This window comes from Oncorhynchus masou, chromosome 20, assembly GCF_036934945.1.
Source record: "Oncorhynchus masou masou isolate Uvic2021 chromosome 20, UVic_Omas_1.1, whole genome shotgun sequence".
NCBI lineage: Eukaryota > Metazoa > Chordata > Actinopteri > Salmoniformes > Salmonidae > Oncorhynchus > Oncorhynchus masou.
This window is the reverse complement of record NC_088231.1, coordinates 27,710,936-27,730,935: the sequence shown is the minus strand read 5'-3', so window position 1 is coordinate 27,730,935 and position 20,000 is coordinate 27,710,936. Positions and strand designations below refer to the sequence as shown.

The window sequence follows — 20,000 nt, the reverse complement described above, 5'->3', positions numbered from 1 at the left end:
CACAGTGTAGGTATGGAGGAGGAGGAGGAGGGAACCTACTGGACCTCACAGTGTAGGTATGGAGGGAGGAGGAGGAGGGAACCTACTGGACCTCACAGTGTAGGTATGGAGGGAGGAGGAGGGAACCTACTGGACCTCACAGTGTAGGTATGGAGGGAGGAGGAGGGAACCTACTGGACCTCACAGTGTAGGTATGGAGGGAGGAGGAGGAGGAGGGAACCTACTGGACCTCACAGTGTAGGTATGGAGGGAGGAGGAGGGAAACCAGTGTAGGTATACTGGACCTCACAGTGTAGGTATGGAGTGGAGGAGGAGGAGGAACCTACTGGACCTCACAGTGTAGGTATGGAGAACCTACTGGAGGAGGATGGAGGGAACCTACTGGACCTCACAGTGTAGGTATGGAGGGAGGAGGAGGGAACCTACTGGACCTCACAGTGTAGGTATGGAGGGAGGAGGAGGGGAACCTACTGGACCTCACAGTGTAGGTATGGACTGGACCTCACAGGAGGTATGGAGGAGGGAACCTACTGGACCTCACAGTGTAGGTATGGAGGGAGGAGGAGGGAACCTACTGGACCTCACAGTGTAGGTATGGAGGGAGGAGGAGGGAACCTACTGGACCTCACAGTGTAGGTATGGAGGGAGGAGGAGGAGGGAACCTACTGGACCTCACAGTGTAGGTATGGAGGTATGGAGGAGGAGGAGGGAACCTACTGGACCTCACAGTGTAGGTATGGAGGGAGGAGGAGGGAACCTACTGGACCTCACAGTGTAGGTATGGAGTGAGGAGGGAACCTACTGGACCTCACAGTGTAGGTATGGAGGGAGGAGGAGGGAACCTACTGGACCTCACAGTGTAGGTATCACTGGAGTGTAGGTATGGAGGGAGGAGTGTAGGAGGGAACCTACTGGACCTCACAGTGTAGGTATGGAGGGAGGAGGAGGGAACCTACTGGACCTCACAGTGTAGGTATGGAGGGAGGAGGAGGGAACCTACTGGACCTCACAGTGTAGGTATGGAGGGAGGAGGAGGGGAACCTACTGGACCTCACAGTGTAGGTATGGAGGGAGGGAGGAGTGAGGGGAACCTACTGGACCTCACAGTGTGTATAGGACCTCACAGTGTGGAGGGAGGAGGAGGGAACCTACTGGACCTCACAGTGTAGGTATGGATGGGGAGGAGGAGGGAACCTACTGGACCTCACAGTGTAGGTATGGAGGGAGGAGGAGGTGGATCACAGTGTAGGGGAGGAGGAGGGAACCTACTGGACCTCACAGTGTAGGTATGGAGGGAGGAGGAGGGAACCTACTGGACCTCACAGTGTAGGTATGGAGGGATGGAGGGAGGAGGAGGGAACCTACTGGACCTCACAGTGTAGGTATGGAGGGAGGAGGAGGGAACCTACTGGACCTCACAGTGTAGGTATGGAGGGAGGAGGAGGGAACCTACTGGACCTCACAGTGTAGGTATGGAGGGAGGAGGAGGAGGGAACCTACTGGACCTCACAGTGTAGGTATGGAGGGAGGAGGAGGGAACCTACTGGACCTCACAGTGTAGGTATGGAGGAGGAGGAGGAGGGAACCTACTGGACCTCACAGTGTAGGTATGGAGGGAGGAGGAGGGAACCTACTGGACCTCACAGTGTAGGTATGGAGGGGGAGGAGGAGGGAACCTACTGGACCTCACAGTGTAGGTATGGAGGGGAGGAGGAGGGAACCTACTGGACCTCACAGTGTAGGTATGGAGGGAGGAGGAGGGAACCTACTGGACCTCACAGTGTAGGTATGGAGTGTAGGTATGGAGGAGGAGGGACTGGACCAGTGTAGGTATGGAGGGAGGAGGAGGGGACCTCACAGTGTAGGTATGGAGGGAGGAGGAGGGAACCTACTGGACCTCACAGTGTAGGTATGGAGGGAGGAGGAGGGAACCTACTGGACCTCACAGTGTAGGTATGGAGGGAGGAGGAGGGAACCTACTGGACCTCACAGTGTAGGTATGGAGGGAGGAGGAGGAGGGAACCTACTGGACCTCACAGTGTAGGTATGGAGGGAGGAGGAGGGAACCTACTGGACCTCACAGTGTAGGTATGGAGGGAGGAGGAGGGAACCTACTGGACCTCACAGTGTAGGTATGGAGGGGAGGAGGAGGGAACCTACTGGACCTCACAGTGTAGGTATATGGAGGGAACCTACTGGACCTCACAGTGTAGGTATGGAGGAGGAGGAGGGGGAACCTACTGGACCTCACAGTGTAGGTATGGAGGGAGGAGGAGGGAACCTACTGGACCTCACAGTGTAGGTATGGAGGGAGGAGGAGGAGGGAACCTACTGGACCTCACAGTGTAGGTATGGAGGGAGGAGGAGGGAACCTACTGGACCTCACAGTGTAGGTATGGAGGGAGGAGGAGGGGAACCTACTGGACCTCACAGTGTAGGTATGGAGGGAGGAGGAGGGAACCTACTGGACCTCACAGTGTAGGTATGGAGGGAGGAGGAGGGAACCTACTGGACCTCACAGTGTAGGTATGGAGGGAGGAGGAGGGGAACCTACTGGACCTCACAGTGTAGGTATGGAGGGAGGAGGAGGGAACCTACTGGACCTCACAGTGTAGGTATGGAGGGAGGAGGAGGGAACCTACTGGACCTCACAGTGTAGGTATGGAGGGAGGAGGAGGGGGGGAACCTACTGGACCTCACAGTGTAGGTATGGAGGGAGGAGGAGGGAACCTACTGGACCTCACAGTGTAGGTATAGGTATGGAGGGGAGGAGGAGGGAACCTACTGGACCTCACAGTGTAGGTATGGAGTGTAGGTATGGAGGGAGGGAGGGAACCTACTGGACCTCACAGTGTAGGTATGGAGGGAGGAGGAGGGAACCTACTGGACCTCACAGTGTAGGTATAGGATGGAGGAGGAGGAGGGAACCTACTGGACCTCACAGTGTAGGTATGGAGGGAGGAGGAGGAGGGAACCTACTGGACCTCACAGTGTAGGTATGGAGGGAGGAGGAGGGAACCTACTGGACCTCACAGTGTAGGTATGGAGGGAGGAGGAGGGAACCTACTGGACCTCACAGTGTAGGTATGGAGGGAGGAGGAGGGAACCTACTGGACCTCACAGTGTAGGTATGGAGGGAGGAGGAGGGAACCTACTGGACCTCACAGTGTAGGTATGGAGGGAGGAGGAGGGGAACCTACTGGACCTCACAGTGTAGGTATGGAGGGAGGAGGAGGGAACCTACTGGACCTCACAGTGTAGGTATGGAGGGAGGAGGAGGGAACCTACTGGACCTCACAGTGTAGGGGACCTCACAGGAGGTATGGAGGGAGGAGGAGGGAACCTACTGGACCTCACAGTGTAGGTATGGAGGGAGGAGGAGGGAACCTACTGGACCTCACAGTGTAGGTATGGAGGGAGGAGGAGGGAACCTACTGGACCTCACAGTGTAGGTATGGAGGGAGGAGGAGGAGGGAACCTACTGGACCTCACAGTGTAGGTATGGAGGGAGGAGGAGGGAACCTACTGGACCTCACAGTGTAGGTATGGAGGGAGGAGGAGGAGGAACCTACTGGACCTCACAGTGTAGGTATGGAGTATGGAGGGAGGAGGAGGGAACCTACTGGACCTCACAGTGTAGGTATGGAGGGAGGAGGAGGGAACCTACTGGACCTCACAGTGTAGGTATGGACTGGAGTGAGGGAGGGAGGAGGGAACCTACTGGACCTCACAGTGTAGGTATGGAGGGAGGAGGAGGGAACCTACTGGACCTCACAGTGTAGGTATGGAGGGAGGAGGAGGGAGGAACCTACTGGACCTCACAGTGTAGGTATGGAGGGAGGAGGAGGGAACCTACTGGACCTCACAGTGTAGGTATCACAGGAGGGGAGGAGGAGGGAACCTACTGGACCTCACAGTATGGAGGTATGGAGGGAGGAGGAGGGAACCTACTGGACCTCACAGTGTAGGTATGGAGGGAGGAGGAGGGAACCTACTGGACCTCACAGTGTATGGAGGTATGGAGGAGGAGGAGGGAACCTACTGGACCTCACAGTGTAGGTATGGAGGGGGAGGAGGAGGGAACCTACTGGACCTCACAGTGTAGGTATGGAGGGAGGAGGGAGGGAACCTACTGGACCTCACAGTGTAGGTATGGAGTGTAGGTATGGAGGGGAGGAGGGGAACCTACTGGACCTCACAGTGTAGGTATGGAGGGAGGAGGAGGGAACCTACTGGACCTCACAGTGTAGGTATGGAGGGAGGAGGAGGGAACCTACTGGACCTCACAGTGTAGGTATGGAGGGGGAGGAGGAGGGAACCTACTGGACCTCACAGTGTAGGTATGGAGGGAGGAGGAGGAGGGAACCTACTGGACCTCACAGTGTAGGTATGGAGGGAGGAGGAGGGAACCTACTGGACCTCACAGTGTAGGTATGGAGGGAGGAGGAGGGAACCTACTGGACCTCACAGTGTAGGTATCACAGGAGGTATGGAGGGAGGAGGAGGGAACCTACTGGACCTCACAGTGTAGGTATGGACTGGACCTCACAGTGAGGTATGGAGGAGGAGGGAACCTACTGGACCTCACAGTGTAGGACCTCACAGTGTAGGTATGGAGGGAGGAGGAGGGAACCTACTGGACCTCACAGTGTAGGTATGGAGGGAGGAGGAGGGAACCTACTGGACCTCACAGTGTAGGTATAGGTATGGAGTGTAGGATGGAGGAGGAGGAGGGAACCTACTGGACCTCACAGTGTAGGTATGGAGGGAGGAGGAGGTATGGAGTGTAGGTATGGGAGGAGGAGGGGAACCTACTGGACCTCACAGTGTAGGTATGGAGGGAGGAGGAGGGAACCTACTGGACCTCACAGTGTAGGTATGGAGGGAACCTACTGGACCTCACAGTGTAGGTATGGAGGAGGAGGGAACCTACTGGACCTCACAGTGTAGGTATGGAGGGAGGAGGAGGGAACCTACTGGACCTCACAGTGTAGGTATGGAGTGTAGGATGGAGGGAGGAGGAGGGAACCTACTGGACCTCACAGTGTAGGTATGGAGGGAGGAGGAGGGAACCTACTGGACCTCACAGTGTAGGTATGGAGGAGGGAACCTACTGGACCTCACAGTGTAGGTATGGAGGGAGGAGGAGGAACCTACTGGACCTCACAGTGTAGGTATGGAGGGAGGAGGAGGGAACCTACTGGACCTCACAGTGTAGGTATGGAGGGAGGAGGAGGGAACCTACTGGACCTCACAGTGTAGGTATGGAGTGTAGGTATGGAGGAGGAGGGAACCTACTGGACCTCACAGTGTAGGTATGGAGGGAGGAGGGGGAACCTACTGGAGGTAGGTATGGAGGGAGGAACCTACTGGACCTCACAGTGTAGGTATGGAGTGGGATGGGAGGAGGGAACCTACTGGACCTCACAGTGTAGGACCTCACAGTGTAGGTATGGAGGGAGGAGGAGGGAACCTACTGGACCTCACAGTGTGTAGGTGGATGGAGGTATGGAGGAGGAGGAGGGAACCTACTGGACCTCACAGTGTGTATAGGTGGATGGAGGTATGGAGGGAGGAGGAGGAACCTACTGGACCTCACAGTGTAGGTATGGAGGGGGAGGAGGAGGGAACCTACTGGACCTCACAGTGTAGGTATGGAGGGAGGAGGAGGAGGGAACCTACTGGACCTCACAGTGTAGGTATGGAGGGAGGAGGAGGGAACCTACTGGACCTCACAGTTTAGGTATGGAGGGAGGAGGAGGGAACCTACTGGACCTCACAGTGTAGGTATGGAGGGGGAGGAGGAGGGAACCAGACCTCACAGTGTAGGTATGGAGGGGGAGGAGGAGGGAACCTACTGGACCTCACAGTGTAGGTATGGAGGGAGTGTAGGATGGAGGAGGGGAACCTACTGGACCTCACAGTTTAGGTATGGAGGGAGGAGGAGGGAACCTACTGGACCTCACAGTGTAGGTATGGAGGGAGGACTGGTCACAGGGAGGAGGGGGATGTATGGAGAAGGAGGAACCTACTGGACCTCACAGTGTAGGATGGAGGGGAGAGGAGGGGGTGGATGAGGTATGGAAGAGGAGGATGGGTGGAGAGAGGAGGGAACCTACTGGACCTCAGATGGAGGGAAGAGGAGGGGATGGACAAGAGGAGGGTGGATGGAAAAGAGGAGGGTGGATGGAGAAGAGGACCTACTGGGTGGATGGAGAAGAGGAACCTACTGGGTGGATGGAGAAGAGGGAGGGTGGATGGAGTAAGAGGAGGGTGGATGGAGAAGAGGGGGTGGATGGAGAAGAGGAGGGTGGATGGATGGAGGGAGGAAGAGGAGGGTGGATGGAGGAGAAGAGGAGGGTGGATGGAGGGATGGTTTTGATATTGTTGTATGTATTTGAGGAGGGTGGATGGAGAAGAGGAGGGTGGATGGAGGAGAAGAGGGTGGATGGAGGAGAAGAGGGTGGATGGAGGAGAAGAGGGTGGATGGAGAAGAGGAGGGTGGATGGAGGGATGGTTTTGATATTGTTGTATGTATTTGAGGAGGGTGGATGGAGAAGAGGAGGGTGGATGGAGGGATGGTTTTGATATTGTTGTATGTATTTGAGGAGGGTGGATGGAGAAGAGGAGGGTGGATGGAGAAGAGGAGGGTGGATGGAGAAGAGGAGGGTGGATGGAGAAGAGGAGGGTGGATGGAGGGATGGTTTTGATATTGTTGTATGTATTTGAGGAGGGTGGATGGAGAAGAGGAGGGTGGATGGAGAAGAGGAGGGTGGATGGAGGGATGGTTTTGATATTGTTGTATGTATTTGAGGAGGGTGGATAGAGAAGAGGAGGGTGGATGGAGAAGAGGAGGGTGGATGGAGGGATGGTTTTGATATTGTTGTATGTATTTGAGGAGGGTGGATGGAGAAGAGGAGGGTGGATGGAGGGATGGTTTTGATATTGTTGTATGTATTTGTTTATTGACCGTTGCTCCTGCTGTTTAACAGAGTCGTGACCAGGATCCCCCAGCTCCACCAGTGGACTAGCAGCAGAACCAGATGGGACAGAACCGGAGAGAACCAGACGTTCTACTGGACAACCCAACATCTCCACCAGACGTTCTACTGGACAACCCAACATCTCCACCAGACGTTCTACTGGACAACCCAACATCTCCTCCAGACGTTCTACTGGACAACCCAACATCTCCTCCAGACGTTCTACTGGACAAACCAACATCTCCTCCAGACGTTCTACTGGACAACCCAACATCTCCTCCAGACGTTCTACTGGACAACCCAACATCTCCTCCAGACGTTCTACTGGACAACCCAACATCTCCACCAGACGTTCTGCCCGTTCTACGTTGGTACCTCGGAACCCAACAGCTTACTGCGACCTCCGACCCCTGTACATCACAATGCATTTCCTGTTTAGTGCACTACTTTAGACCAGAGGCCTATGGGGGTAGTGCACAACTTTAGACCAGAGGCCTATGGGGGTAGTGCACAACTTTAGACCAGAGCCCTATGGGGTAGTGCGCTACTTTAGACCAGAGCCCTATGGGGTAGTGCACTACTTTAGACCAGAGCCCTATGGGGTAGTGCACTACTTTAGACCAGAGCCCTATGGGGGTAGTGCACTACTTTAGACCAGAGCCCTATGGGGGTAGTGCACTACTTTAGACCAGAGCCCTATGGGGGTAGTGCACTACTTTAGACCAGAGCCCTATGGGGTAGTGCACTACTTTAGACCAGAGCCCTATGGGGTAGTGCACTACTTTAGACCAGAGCCCTATGGGGTAGTGCACTACTTTAGACCAGAGCCCTATGGGGGTAGTGCACTACTTTAGACCAGAGCCCTATGGGGGTAGTGCACTACTTTAGACCAGAGCCCTATGGGGTAGTGCACTACTTTAGACCAGAGCCCTATGGGGTAGTGCACTATATAGGTCAGGGTTGGGGGGGTGGGATCCACAACAAAGATCTGCCATCATCAGGAGGGGCCACAGTTGATCACGGGTCTGTGTACCCACGTCTATAAGTGGCTAACATAAGAGAGAAACTGTTGATCTAAAAAAAACACATTTAGAAATTCCACTTTGTGTGTTTTACTAATCTAACTCAGAGGGGAATGTAGAGACTGGATCGGCCTGTCCTCTTTCCTCTGGGCATCACTGGCTGGGTCTCAGATGGCCTTTCTAGTGCACTACATAGGGCTCTTGTCAGAATTAGTGCACTACATAGGGCTCTAGTCAGAATTAGTGCACTACATAGGGCTCTAGTCAGAATTAGTGCACTACATAGGGCTCTTGTCAGAATTAGTGCACTACATAGGGCTCTAGTCAGAATTAGTGCACTACATAGGGCTCTAGTCAGAATTAGTGCACTACATAGGGCTCTAGTCAGAATTAGTGCACTACATAGGGCTCTAGTCAGAATTAGTGCACTACATAGGGCTCTAGTCAGAATTAGTGCACTACATAGCGCTCTTGTCAGAATTAGTGCACTACATAGATTGGGGTGCAATTTGGGACTCAGACATTATTTTGTTAATAAGGTCAACTAGCTAGTCACTAGTCATGTAGTTTATTGATTGGTCTGATCAACTAGCTAGTCACTAGTCGTAGAATCACTTAGCAACAAGAGAGGGGGAGGGGCTCTTCAGAATCAACACCCCGACATTCCGCGGTGATGTCACAATGGATCTGAGTGTAGCGCGCGTTGATGATGTCATAGTGTAAGTTCAACTGTGTTGTTGTGTAGTCAGGTCATGGGGGTGTATTCATTATGTCTATTCTGTTGCAAAACGTTTTTTTAGTTTGTTGCAACAACAAAAACGAACAAAAAATGTTTCGCATCAGAAACCATTTCTTTTACTCCAGAGTTTCTATTGGGCAAATGTCGGTAGGTTCCTCCCCCGTTTCGTTCTGTTTGCTGTTGTTTGGTTTGTAAAATGGTAAACGGTTTCCGTTGCAAGACGTAATGAATACACTCCAGGGTTTTTTATTTTTTATCTGTCTGTTTTGAAGCCGATACACCATTTTGAAAAGGCTATTTTATATTAACCCCCGACTCTCTCTCTGTTCGGTGTTGGGCAGAGTGAACGTGAACTTGTCTTCTCCCCAAAAATGTATCCCTAGTCCCTATATAGTGCCCTACTTCAGTCCAGGGCTCTGGCAAGAGTAGTGTACTATTTAGACAATAGGGTGTGCTTTGGGAAGCCTATGCTGTGAGGCCTAGCAGGGGGGGTCTCCTAGTGTAAGAGATGTTTTACTAAAATGGTGTTTTGTTACGTGTTCTCACCTTCATAATAAAGGGTCTGAGGTAGGTGGGGGGGGTCTGAGGTAGGTAGGGGGGTCTGAGGTAGGTAGGGGGGTCTGAGGTAGGTAGAGGGTGGTCTGAGGTAGGGGGGTCTGAGGTAGGTAGGGGGGTCTGAGGTAGGCAGGGGGGTCTGAGGTAGGCAGGGGGGGTCTGAGGTAGGCAGGGGGGTCTGAGGTAGTCAGGGGGGTCTGAGGTAGGCAGGGGGGTCTGAGGTAGGCAGGGGGGGTCTGAGGTGGGTAGGAGGGGTCTGTGGTAGGCAGGGGGGGTCTGAGGTGGGTAGGAGGGGTCTGTGGTAGGCAGGGGGGGTCTGAGGTAGGCAGGGGGGGTCTGAGGTAGGCAGGGGGGGTCTGAGGTGGGTAGGAGGGGTCTGTGGTAGGTGGGGGGGGTCTGAGGTAGGCAGTGTAGTGCACTACTTAGGCACCCTATTCCCTATATACAGTATAGTGCACTACTTAGGCACCCTATTCCGCATATACAGTATAGTGCACTACTTAGGCACCCTATTCCCCATATACAGTATAGTGCACTACTTAGGCACCCTATTCCCCATATACAGTATAGTGAACTACTTAGGCACCCTATTCCCTATATACATTATAGTGCACTACTTAGGCACCCTATTCCCTATATACAGTATAGTGCACTACTTAGGCACCATATTCCCTATATACAGTATAGTGCACTACTTAGGCACCCTATTCCCTATATACAGTATAGTGCACTACTTAGGCATCCTATTCCCCATATACAGTATAGTGCACTACTTAGGCACCCTATTCCCTATATACATTATAGTGCACTACTTAGGCACCCTATTCCCTATATACATTATAGTGCACTACTTAGGCACCCTATTCCCTATATACAGTATAGTGCACTACTTAGGCACCCTATTCCCCATATACAGTATAGTGCACTACTTAGGCACCCTATTCCCTATATACAGTATAGTGCACTACTTAGGCACCCTATTCCCTATCTACAGTATAGTGCACTACTTAGGCACCCTATTCCCTATCTACAGTATAGTGCACTACTTAGGCACCCTATTCCCTATATACAGTATAGTGCACTACTTAGGCACCCTATTCCCCATATACAGTATAGTGCACTACTTAGGCACCCTATTCCCTATCTACAGTATAGTGCACTACTTAGGCACCCTATTCCCTATATACAGTATAGTGCACTACTTAGGCACCCTATTCCCCATATACAGTATAGTGCACTACTTAGGCACCCTATTCCCTATATACAGTATAGTGCACTACTTAGGCACCCTATTCCCTATATACAGTATAGTGCACTACTTAGGCACCCTATTCCCCATATACAGTATAGTGCACTACTTAGGCACCCTATTCCCTATATACAGTATAGTGCACTACTTAGGCACCCTATTCCCTATATACAGTATAGTGCACTACTTAGGCACCCTATTCCCCATATACAGTATAGTGCACTACTTAGGCACCCTATTCCCTATATACAGTATAGTGCACTACTTAGGCACCCTATTCCCCATATACAGTATAGTGCACTACTTAGGCACCCTATTCCCTATATACAGTATAGTGCACTACTTAGGCACCCTATTCCCTATATACAGTATAGTGCACTACTTAGGCACCCTATTCCCCATATACAGTATAGTGCACTACTTAGGCACCCTATTCCCTATATACAGTTTATTTGAATGTAACTTTTATTTAACTTGGTAAGTCAGTTAAGAATAAATGATTATTTTAAACGACCACCTACAGTGGCCAAACCGGGACGACACCGGGCCAATTGTTCGCCGCCCGGGGGGACTCCCAATCACGGCCGGTTGTCATACAGCCTGGATTCGAACCAGGGTCACTACTTTGACCAGGACCCGGTATGTCAACAACAAAAGGAGGGGTCTAGTCAGAAGTAGTGCACTATATAGGGGATAGGGCTCTGGTCTATAGTAGTGTACTATATAGGGAATAGGGCTCTGGTCTATAGTAGTGTACTATATAGGGAATAGGGTCTATAGTAGTACCACTATATAGGGAATAGGGTCTATAGTAGTGTACTATATAGGGAATAGGGTTCTGGTCTATAGTAGTACCACTATATAGGGAATAGGGCTCTGGTTTAAAGTAGTACCACTATATAGGGAATAGGGCTCTGGTCTATAGTAGTACCACTATATAGGGAATAGGGCTCTGGTCTATAGTAGTACCACTATATAGGGAATAGGGCTCTGGTCTAGTAGTACCACTATATAGGGAATAGGGCTCTGGTCTATTGTAGTACCACTATATAGGGAATAGGGCTCTGGTCTATAGTAGTACCACTATATAGGGAATAGGGCTCTGGTCTATAGTAGTGCACTATATAGGGAATAGGGCTCTGGTCTATAGTAGTACCACTATATAGGGAATAGGGCTCTGGTCTATAGTAGTACCACTATATAGGGAATAGGGCTCTGGTCTATAGTAGTGCACTATATAGGGAATAGGGTCTATAGTAGTACCACTATATAGGGAATAGGGCTCTGGTCTATAGTAGTGTACTATATAGGGAATAGGGTCTATAGTAGTACCACTATATAGGGAATATGGCTCTGGTCTATAGTAGTGTACTATATAGGGAACAGGGTGTATAGTAGTACCACTATATAGGGAATAGGGCTCTGGTCTATAGTAGTGCACTATATAGGGAATAGGGTCTATAGTAGTACCACTATATAGGGAATAGGGCTCTGGTCTATAGTAGTGTACTATATAGGGAATAGGGTCTATAGTAGTACCACTATATAGGGAATATGGCTCTGGTCTATAGTAGTGTACTATATAGGGAATAGGGTCTATAGTAGTACCACTATATAGGGAATAGGGCTCTGGTCTATAGTAGTACCACTATATAGGGAATAGGGCTCTGATCTATGGTAGTGTACTATATAGGGAATAGGGCTCTGGTCTATAGTAGTACCACTATATAGGGAATAGGGCTCTGGTCTATAGTAGTGTACTATATAGGGAATAGGGTCTATAGTAGTACCACTATATAGGGAATAGTGTCTATAGTAGTGTACTATATAGGGAATAGGGTTCTGGTCTATAGTAGTACCACTATATAGGGAATAGGGCTCTGGTCTATAGTAGTACCACTATATAGGGAATAGGGCTCTGGTCTATAGTAGTACCACTATATAGGGAATAGGGCTCTGGTCTATAGTAGTGTACTATATAGGGAATAGGGTCTATAGTAGTACCACTATATAGGGAATAGGGTCTATAGTAGTGTACTATATAGGGAATAGGGTTCTGGTCTATAGTAGTACCACTATATAGGGAATAGGGCTCTGGTCTATAGTAGTACCACTATATAGGGAATAGGGCTCTGGTCTATAGTAGTACCACTATATAGGGAATAGGGCTCTGGTCTATTGTAGTACCACTATATAGGGAATAGGGCTCTGGTCTATAGTAGTACCACTATATAGGGAATAGGGCTCTAGTCTATAGTAGTGCACTATATAGGGAATAGGGCTCTGGTCTATAGTAGTACCACTATATAGGGAATAGGGCTCTGGTCTATAGTAGTGCACTATATAGGGAATAGGGTCTATAGTAGTACCACTATATAGGGAATAGGGCTCTGGTCTATAGTAGTGTACTATATAGGGGAATAGGGTCTATAGTAGTACCACTATATAGGGAATAGGGCTCTGGTCTATAGTAGTGTACTATATAGGGAACAGGGTCTATAGTAGTACCACTATATAGGGAATATGGTCTATAGTAGTGTACTATATAAGGAACAGGTTTAACAGAGACAAAGGGCTTCAACTATGCACTTTACCTTCCAAAACAACAAATAAACTGTAATACCACAGCTTCCTGGTCCGCTGTCTGATTTCCTGTCTGTCTGTCTGACTTCCTGTCTGACTCCCAGTCTGTCTGTCTGACTCCCATTTATGTCTGTCTGTGTCTGTCTGACTCCCAGTCTGTCTGTCTGACTCCCAGTCTGTCTGTCTGACTCCCAGTCTGTCTGTCTGACTCCCAGTCTGTCTGTCTTGACTCCCAGTCTGTCTGTCTGACTCCCAGTCTGTCTGTCTGGCTCCCAGTCTGTCTGTCTTGACTCCCTGTGTGTCTGTCTGACTCCCAGTCTGTCTGTCTGACTCCCTGTGTGCCTGTCTGACTCCCTGTCTGTCTGTCTGACTCCCAGTCTGTCTGTCTGACTCCCAGTCTGTCTGTCTGACTCCCAGTCTGTCTGTGTGTCTGTCTGACTCCACGTCTGTCTGTCTGACAGTCTGTCTGTCTGACTCTGTCTGTCTGACTCCCTGTGTGTCTGTCTGACTCCCAGTCCTGTCTGACTGTCTGTCTGTCTGACTCCCCGTCTGTCTGTCTGACTCCCCCTGTCTGTCTGACTCCCCGTCTGTCTGTCTGACTCCCAGTCTGTCTGTCTGACTCCCTGTCTGTCTGTCTGACTCCCTGACTCCCAGTCTGTCTGTCTGACTCCCGTCTGTCTGTCTGACTCCCAGTCTGTCTGTCTGACTCCCTGTGTGTCTGTCTGACTCCCAGTCTGTCTGTCTGACTCCCAGTCTGTCTGTCTGTGTGTCTGTCTGACTCCCCGTCTGTCTGTCTGACTCCCAGTCTGTCTGTCTGACTCTGTCCTGGGTTGTCAATAGATAAAGGTATTGTGTGAACAAGGTTAACAACTCTCTGTCCTCTTCTCAAATCCAACCTAATCATTCATGTCCTATTTGTCAAAGTCATTTAAAAGCACATTTCAGTGATACTGGCATGTATCCCAAATGGCACCGATTCCTACATAGTGCACTAGTTTGGACCAGAGCCCTATATAGGAGGCTATCTAGGACAGAAACAAATTCATTCCAGCTGAGCTCACCATGACAACGCTGTAATGTTAATCTTTTTGAACCCTGCCCCAATGCCGATCTAACCATTCATGACGTCTCACTCGCTGGTTGGCTGTACGCGACGCAGAACCCCGGAAGACTTTACTTCGCCCAATTTGTACAAGGGTCGCCACTAGTTACCACAGACACAAAGTCACAAAAAAACGCCGCCTATTTCTCTTAATTAAATATTTTATTTTAAACCTTAACCACACTGCTAACCTTATACCTAACCCTAAATTAAGAGCAAACATCTCATTTTTGTATGAATTTATACAATAGAGCCAATTTTACTTTGTGACTGTGGCATCTAGTGGAAACTCAGCATAAAATGCAACATTACTGACCTCTCATTTGTAACTAAAGGGTTCTTCAGTACAGCAACTATCGACAAGAGACCCCTTCCACAACCCCAAGATCTTCAAAGCAACAATATTTCAGTGATAAAATTTACATCGCATCAGTAACAAGGAAGACATCTGATTATACCCATAACGGAAGTGAATTTTTTGCGAATTGAATTTTATCCGTGAGATCGGGTAGTTGTCTCCGCAGTGGTAAGTGTTTTACCACTAAATAGCTATATCATTATTAATAAATTATAATAACGTTATAACTGCTACTGAAACCTTTGGACGCTCATATTTGTTGAGATTGATATCTCTCTCTCTCTCTCTGATTCACTTCAGTCGAGAAGAATAATCCAACCAAGGGTGCGTTCGAAAATTCAGTTTTCTGACCCTAACTTCGGTGCTTGACTAATGTTAATTTGCTAGCTACTTCAGGAGACACAAATGAGAGAACACCTCCAATCTGACACATTTTTACTCAACCAAGCAGAGCTGGTTAGGATGTTTTCATGTTATCCAAAGTGTTGGTGGACTGTAACTGTGCTACTGGAAAACAATTTAAATTATGCTTCTTCTTTTCTCTTTTTTTGCCCGACTGTTTACTGACAGCGGCCATATTTTAACGGGTGTTGATTGGTTCGTAAATTCATCCAGTGTTTCTGTGCTCTGCCACACTCAAGACGCCCTGAAATCGGAGTAGCTAGCCAGAGTGAATTTACGAACGCACCCTAAATCAGAACGGAATAAAAAAAAAACATCCTTGTATTAAACTGGTTTCCGACATTCTGGATTAATGCCTCGACGTCTGACTTCATTGTGAAAGTTGTTGCGCAGAGTTTAGCAGTGTAACGACCCTGGGTTTATAAACGCGGATATTGACTTTGCCACTTGAGTATACGTTCGGGGGCACAGTTGATATCACGCTGGACTTCGGGTTTCGAAGGTTGAGGGTTCAAGTCCCACTCCCTGCCTGTTTCGTTACAGTACATTTACACACAGTTACGTAATAATCTCGTTTTCTTTTCCAACAAGGTGCTCCGTTGCACAGACACAAAACCTTTCTCCAAACATTATACAACTATTTTTAAAATGCGCTATTTGGCTTCTATTTCCTTACTCAGGTGAGGGTCATATACTCTGACGTTCAATTCGTCTCGTCTTTTCTAGTTTGTTTTATTAAGGTCTCTTCCCTCCAGGGAGTTGCTCCTTGCCAGTTGCCCACCAGGGTTGGGGAGTAACGGATTACATGTAAAATCCGTAACTTTACCAGCAAACATGTTGTAGTCAGATTACAAATACTTTTTGAAAAACTAGATGATTAGTTTTAAATTCAGAAAGGAGGTTTGTGGGGGAAAAAAATGTTTGTTGACACTTCTCTCAATGACGGTCAAATCAGCATCGGAGGGAAAAAAAGGCACAATGTTTAAATGTGTTCCACCTGAGTGAGTCTGACCACCAATCAGAGACCACTAATGATGACACACCAAATGATTACCACCAATCAGAGACCACGAATGATGACACACCAAATGATTACCACCAATCAGAGACCACGAATGATGACACACCAATCAGAGACCACGAATGATGACACACCAAATGATTACCACCAATCAGAGACCACGAATGATGACACACCAATCAGAGACCACTAATGATGACACACCAAATGAGTTTTCATGGATCGCGGGGAAAGAGCAGGAGAAGGTTTTTCTCGGCTGCAGTCCAAGCTGTGTCTTCCACAACGGTGCGACTGCTGTCGGCATCCAAACATGATCCAACTTGAATAAAGGCTTGGCGGTCAGGATGACAGCAGGGGTGTCGTCTACGGCGATACGGACATCACTTACTATTGATATCTACATAGAGCATTGACGTGAATCACACTGCTACTCTCTCATTTAGATATTTGCTCTTTACGGATTGTGGTTGTTGTGGATGGCTGTTCACAAATCTAAACGTGTATTTTGAACCCATTAATGATTTTGAATTCAATACATTTAATCTGCCCTTTACCAATCATTGTTTTTGAAACCAGTGGACAATGAGCTCTTGCAACAGCTGGTCAAATGCCCAATCCGTCTCCATGACAACAACATCATAAACAACAGAGTAGAGTTGGCTAATAAGTCCTTAGTTTTCAGCAAAAAAAGTCCTTTTGTTTTGGGCTTATGCTCAGGTAAAACTATTTGGCTAATCTATACTTTCATATTTCCAAGTCCTATTCTTGAAGATTAAGGGCTATACATGTTTTTTTTTTTTAATGACTGGAATTCTGATAGACTTTGTATTAAAAAAAAACAAAGATAAAATGTAATTGTATTGTTATAAGTAACAGAAAGCAAAACCAACCCATAAAGTAAAATTTAACATCCATATATGACCAGCTATGTAAACTCTAACATTGATTTATCCTGCAATAGATGGCATTCAATTGGTAACATACATGTTTGTCTTCTTCTAATGCCTCTTAAGGGGAAAAGTAATCTAAAAGTAACTGAATGTAATCAGATTACATTACCGATTACTATTTTGGGACTGGTAACTAGTAACTGTAATGGATTACATTTAGACAGTAACCAACCCTGGTTGGATTACATTTAGACAGTAACCAACCCTGGTTAGATTACATTTAGACAGTAACCTACCCTGGTGGGATTACATTTAGACAGTAACCTACCCAACCCTGGTTGGATTACATTTAGACAGTAACCTACCCTGGTTGGATTACATTTAGACAGTAACCTACCCTGGTTGGATTACATTTAGACAGTAACCTACCCTGGTGGGATTACATTTAGACAGTAACCTACCCTGGTTGGATTACATTTAGACAGTAACCTAACCAACCCTGGTTGGATTACATTTAGACAGTAACCTACCCTGGTTGGATTACATTTAGACAGTAACCTACCATTTAGACAGTAAACCCTGGTGGGATTACATTTAGACAGTAACCTACCCTGGTTGGATTACATTTAGACAGTAACCTACCCCCAGTAAACCCTGGTTGGATTACATTTAGACAGTAACCTACCCTGGTTGGATTACATTTAGACAGTAACCTAACCTGGTGGGATTACATTTAGACAGTAACCTACCCTGGTGGGATTACATTTAGACAGTAACCTACCCTGGTGGGATTACATTTAGACAGTAACCTACCCTGGTGGGATTACATTTAGACAGTAACCTACCCTGGTTGGATTACATTTAGACAGTAACCTGCCCTGGTTGGATTACATTTAGACAGTAACCTACCCTGGTTGGATTACATTTAGACAGTAACCTACCCTGGTTGGATTACATTTAGACAGTAACCTAACCTGGTGGGATTACATTTAGACAGTAACCTACCCTGGTGGGATTACATTTAGACAGTAACCTACCCTGGTTGGATTACATTTAGACAGTAACCTACCCTGGTTGGGTTACATTTAGACAGTAACCAATGAACCTGGTTGGATTACATTTAGACAGTAACCTACCCTGGTGGGATTACATTTAGACAGTAACCTACCCTGGTGGGATTACATTTAGACAGTAACCTACCCTGGTGGGATTACATTTAGACAGTAACCTGCCCTGGTTGGATTACATTTAGACAGTAACCTACCCTGGTGGGATTACATTTAGACAGTAACCTACCCTGGTGGGATTACATTTAGACAGTAACCTACCCTGGTGGGATTACATTTAGTAACAGTAACCTACCCTGGTGGGATTACATTTAGACAGTAACCTACCCTGGTTGGATTACATTTAGACAGTAACCTAACCAACCCTGGTAGGATTACATTTAGACAGTAACCAACCCAACCCTGGTTGGGTTACATTTAGACAGTAACCTAACCAACCCTGGTAGGATTACATTTAGACAGTAACCTAACCAACCCTGGTTGGATTACATTTAGACAGTAACCTACCCTGGTGGGATTACATTTAGACAGTAACCTACCCTGGTGGGATTACATTTAGACAGTAACCTACCCTGGTGGGATTACATTTAGACAGTAACCTACCCTGGTGGGATTACATTTAGACAGTAACCTAACCAACCCTGGTAGGATTACATTTAGACAGTAACCTACCCTGGTTGGATTACATTTAGACAGTAACCTACCCTGGTTGGGTTACATTTAGACAGTAACCAACCCAACCCTGGTAGGATTACATTTAGACAGTAACCTAACCAACCCTGGTGGGATTACATTTAGACAGTAACCTAACCAACCCTGGTGGGATTACATTTAGACAGTAACCTACCCTGGTGGGATTACATTTAGACAGTAACCTGCCCTGGTGGGATTACATTTAGACAGTAACCTACCCTGGTGGGATTACATTTAGACAGTAACCTACCCTGGTGGGATTACATTTAGACAGTAACCTACCCTGGTGGGATTACATTTAGACAGTAACCTGCCCTGGTGGGATTACATTTAGACAGTAACCTACCCTGGTGGGATTACATTTAGACAGTAACCTAACCAACCCTGGTTGGATTACATTTAGACAGTAACCTAACCAACCCTGGTAGGATTACATTTAGACAGTAACCAACCCAACCCTGGTTGGGTTACATTTAGACAGTAACCTAACCAACCCTGGTAGGATTACATTTAGACAGTAACCTAACCAACCCTGGTTGGATTACATTTAGACAGTAACCTGGTGGGATTACATTTAGACAGTAACCCTGGTGGGATTACATTTAGACAGTAACCTAACCCTGGTGGGATTACATTTAGACAGTAACCTACCCTGGTGGGATTACATTTAGACAGTAACCTAACCAACCCTGGTAGGATTACATTTAGACAGTAACCTACCCTGGTGGGATTACATTTAGACAGTAACCTACCCTGGTGGGATTACATTTAGACAGTAACCTAACCAACCCTGGTAGGATTACATTTAGACAGTAACCTACCCTGGTGGGATTACATTTAGACAGTAACCTACCCTGGTGGGGACCCTGGTTGGATTACATTTAGACAGTAACCTAACCAACCCTGGTAGGATTACATTTAGACAGTAACCTACCCTGGTGGGATTACATTTAGACAGTAACCTACCCTGGTGGGATTACATTTAGACAGTAACCTACCCTGGTTGGATTACATTTAGACAGTAACCTAACCAACCCTGGTTGGGATTACATTTAGACAGTAACTGGTAGGATTACATTTAGACAGTAACCTAACCAACCCTGGTGGGATTACATTTAGACAGTAACCAACCCTGGTGGGATTACATTTAGACAGTAACCTACCCTGGTGGGATTACATTTAGACAGTAACCTGCCCTGGTGGGATTACATTTAGACAGTAACCTACCCTGGTGGGATTACATTTAGACAGTAACCTACCCTGGTGGGATTACATTTAGACAGTAACCTACCCTGGTGGGATTACATTTAGACAGTAACCTACCCTGGTTGGATTA

At 47.9% G+C, this 20,000-nt stretch overlaps 1 protein-coding gene across 4 annotated transcripts in view; it reads left to right on the top strand.

Annotated features, from left to right (window-relative positions):
• The window catches only part of smim14 (small integral membrane protein 14), a 15,648-nt gene extending 6,329 nt beyond the window's left edge, over positions 1-9,319 (top strand). For all 4 annotated transcript variants that reach the window (XM_064926807.1, XM_064926810.1, XM_064926806.1 and 1 more), the window contains exon 5: positions 6,993-9,319. In XM_064926807.1, coding sequence (XP_064782879.1) covers positions 6,993-7,031 — 39 coding nt within the window. In that variant the 3' untranslated portion in view covers positions 7,032-9,319. The remainder of the gene's footprint in view (positions 1-6,992) is intronic.
• The last annotated feature ends 10,681 nt before the right edge of the window (positions 9,320-20,000 follow it).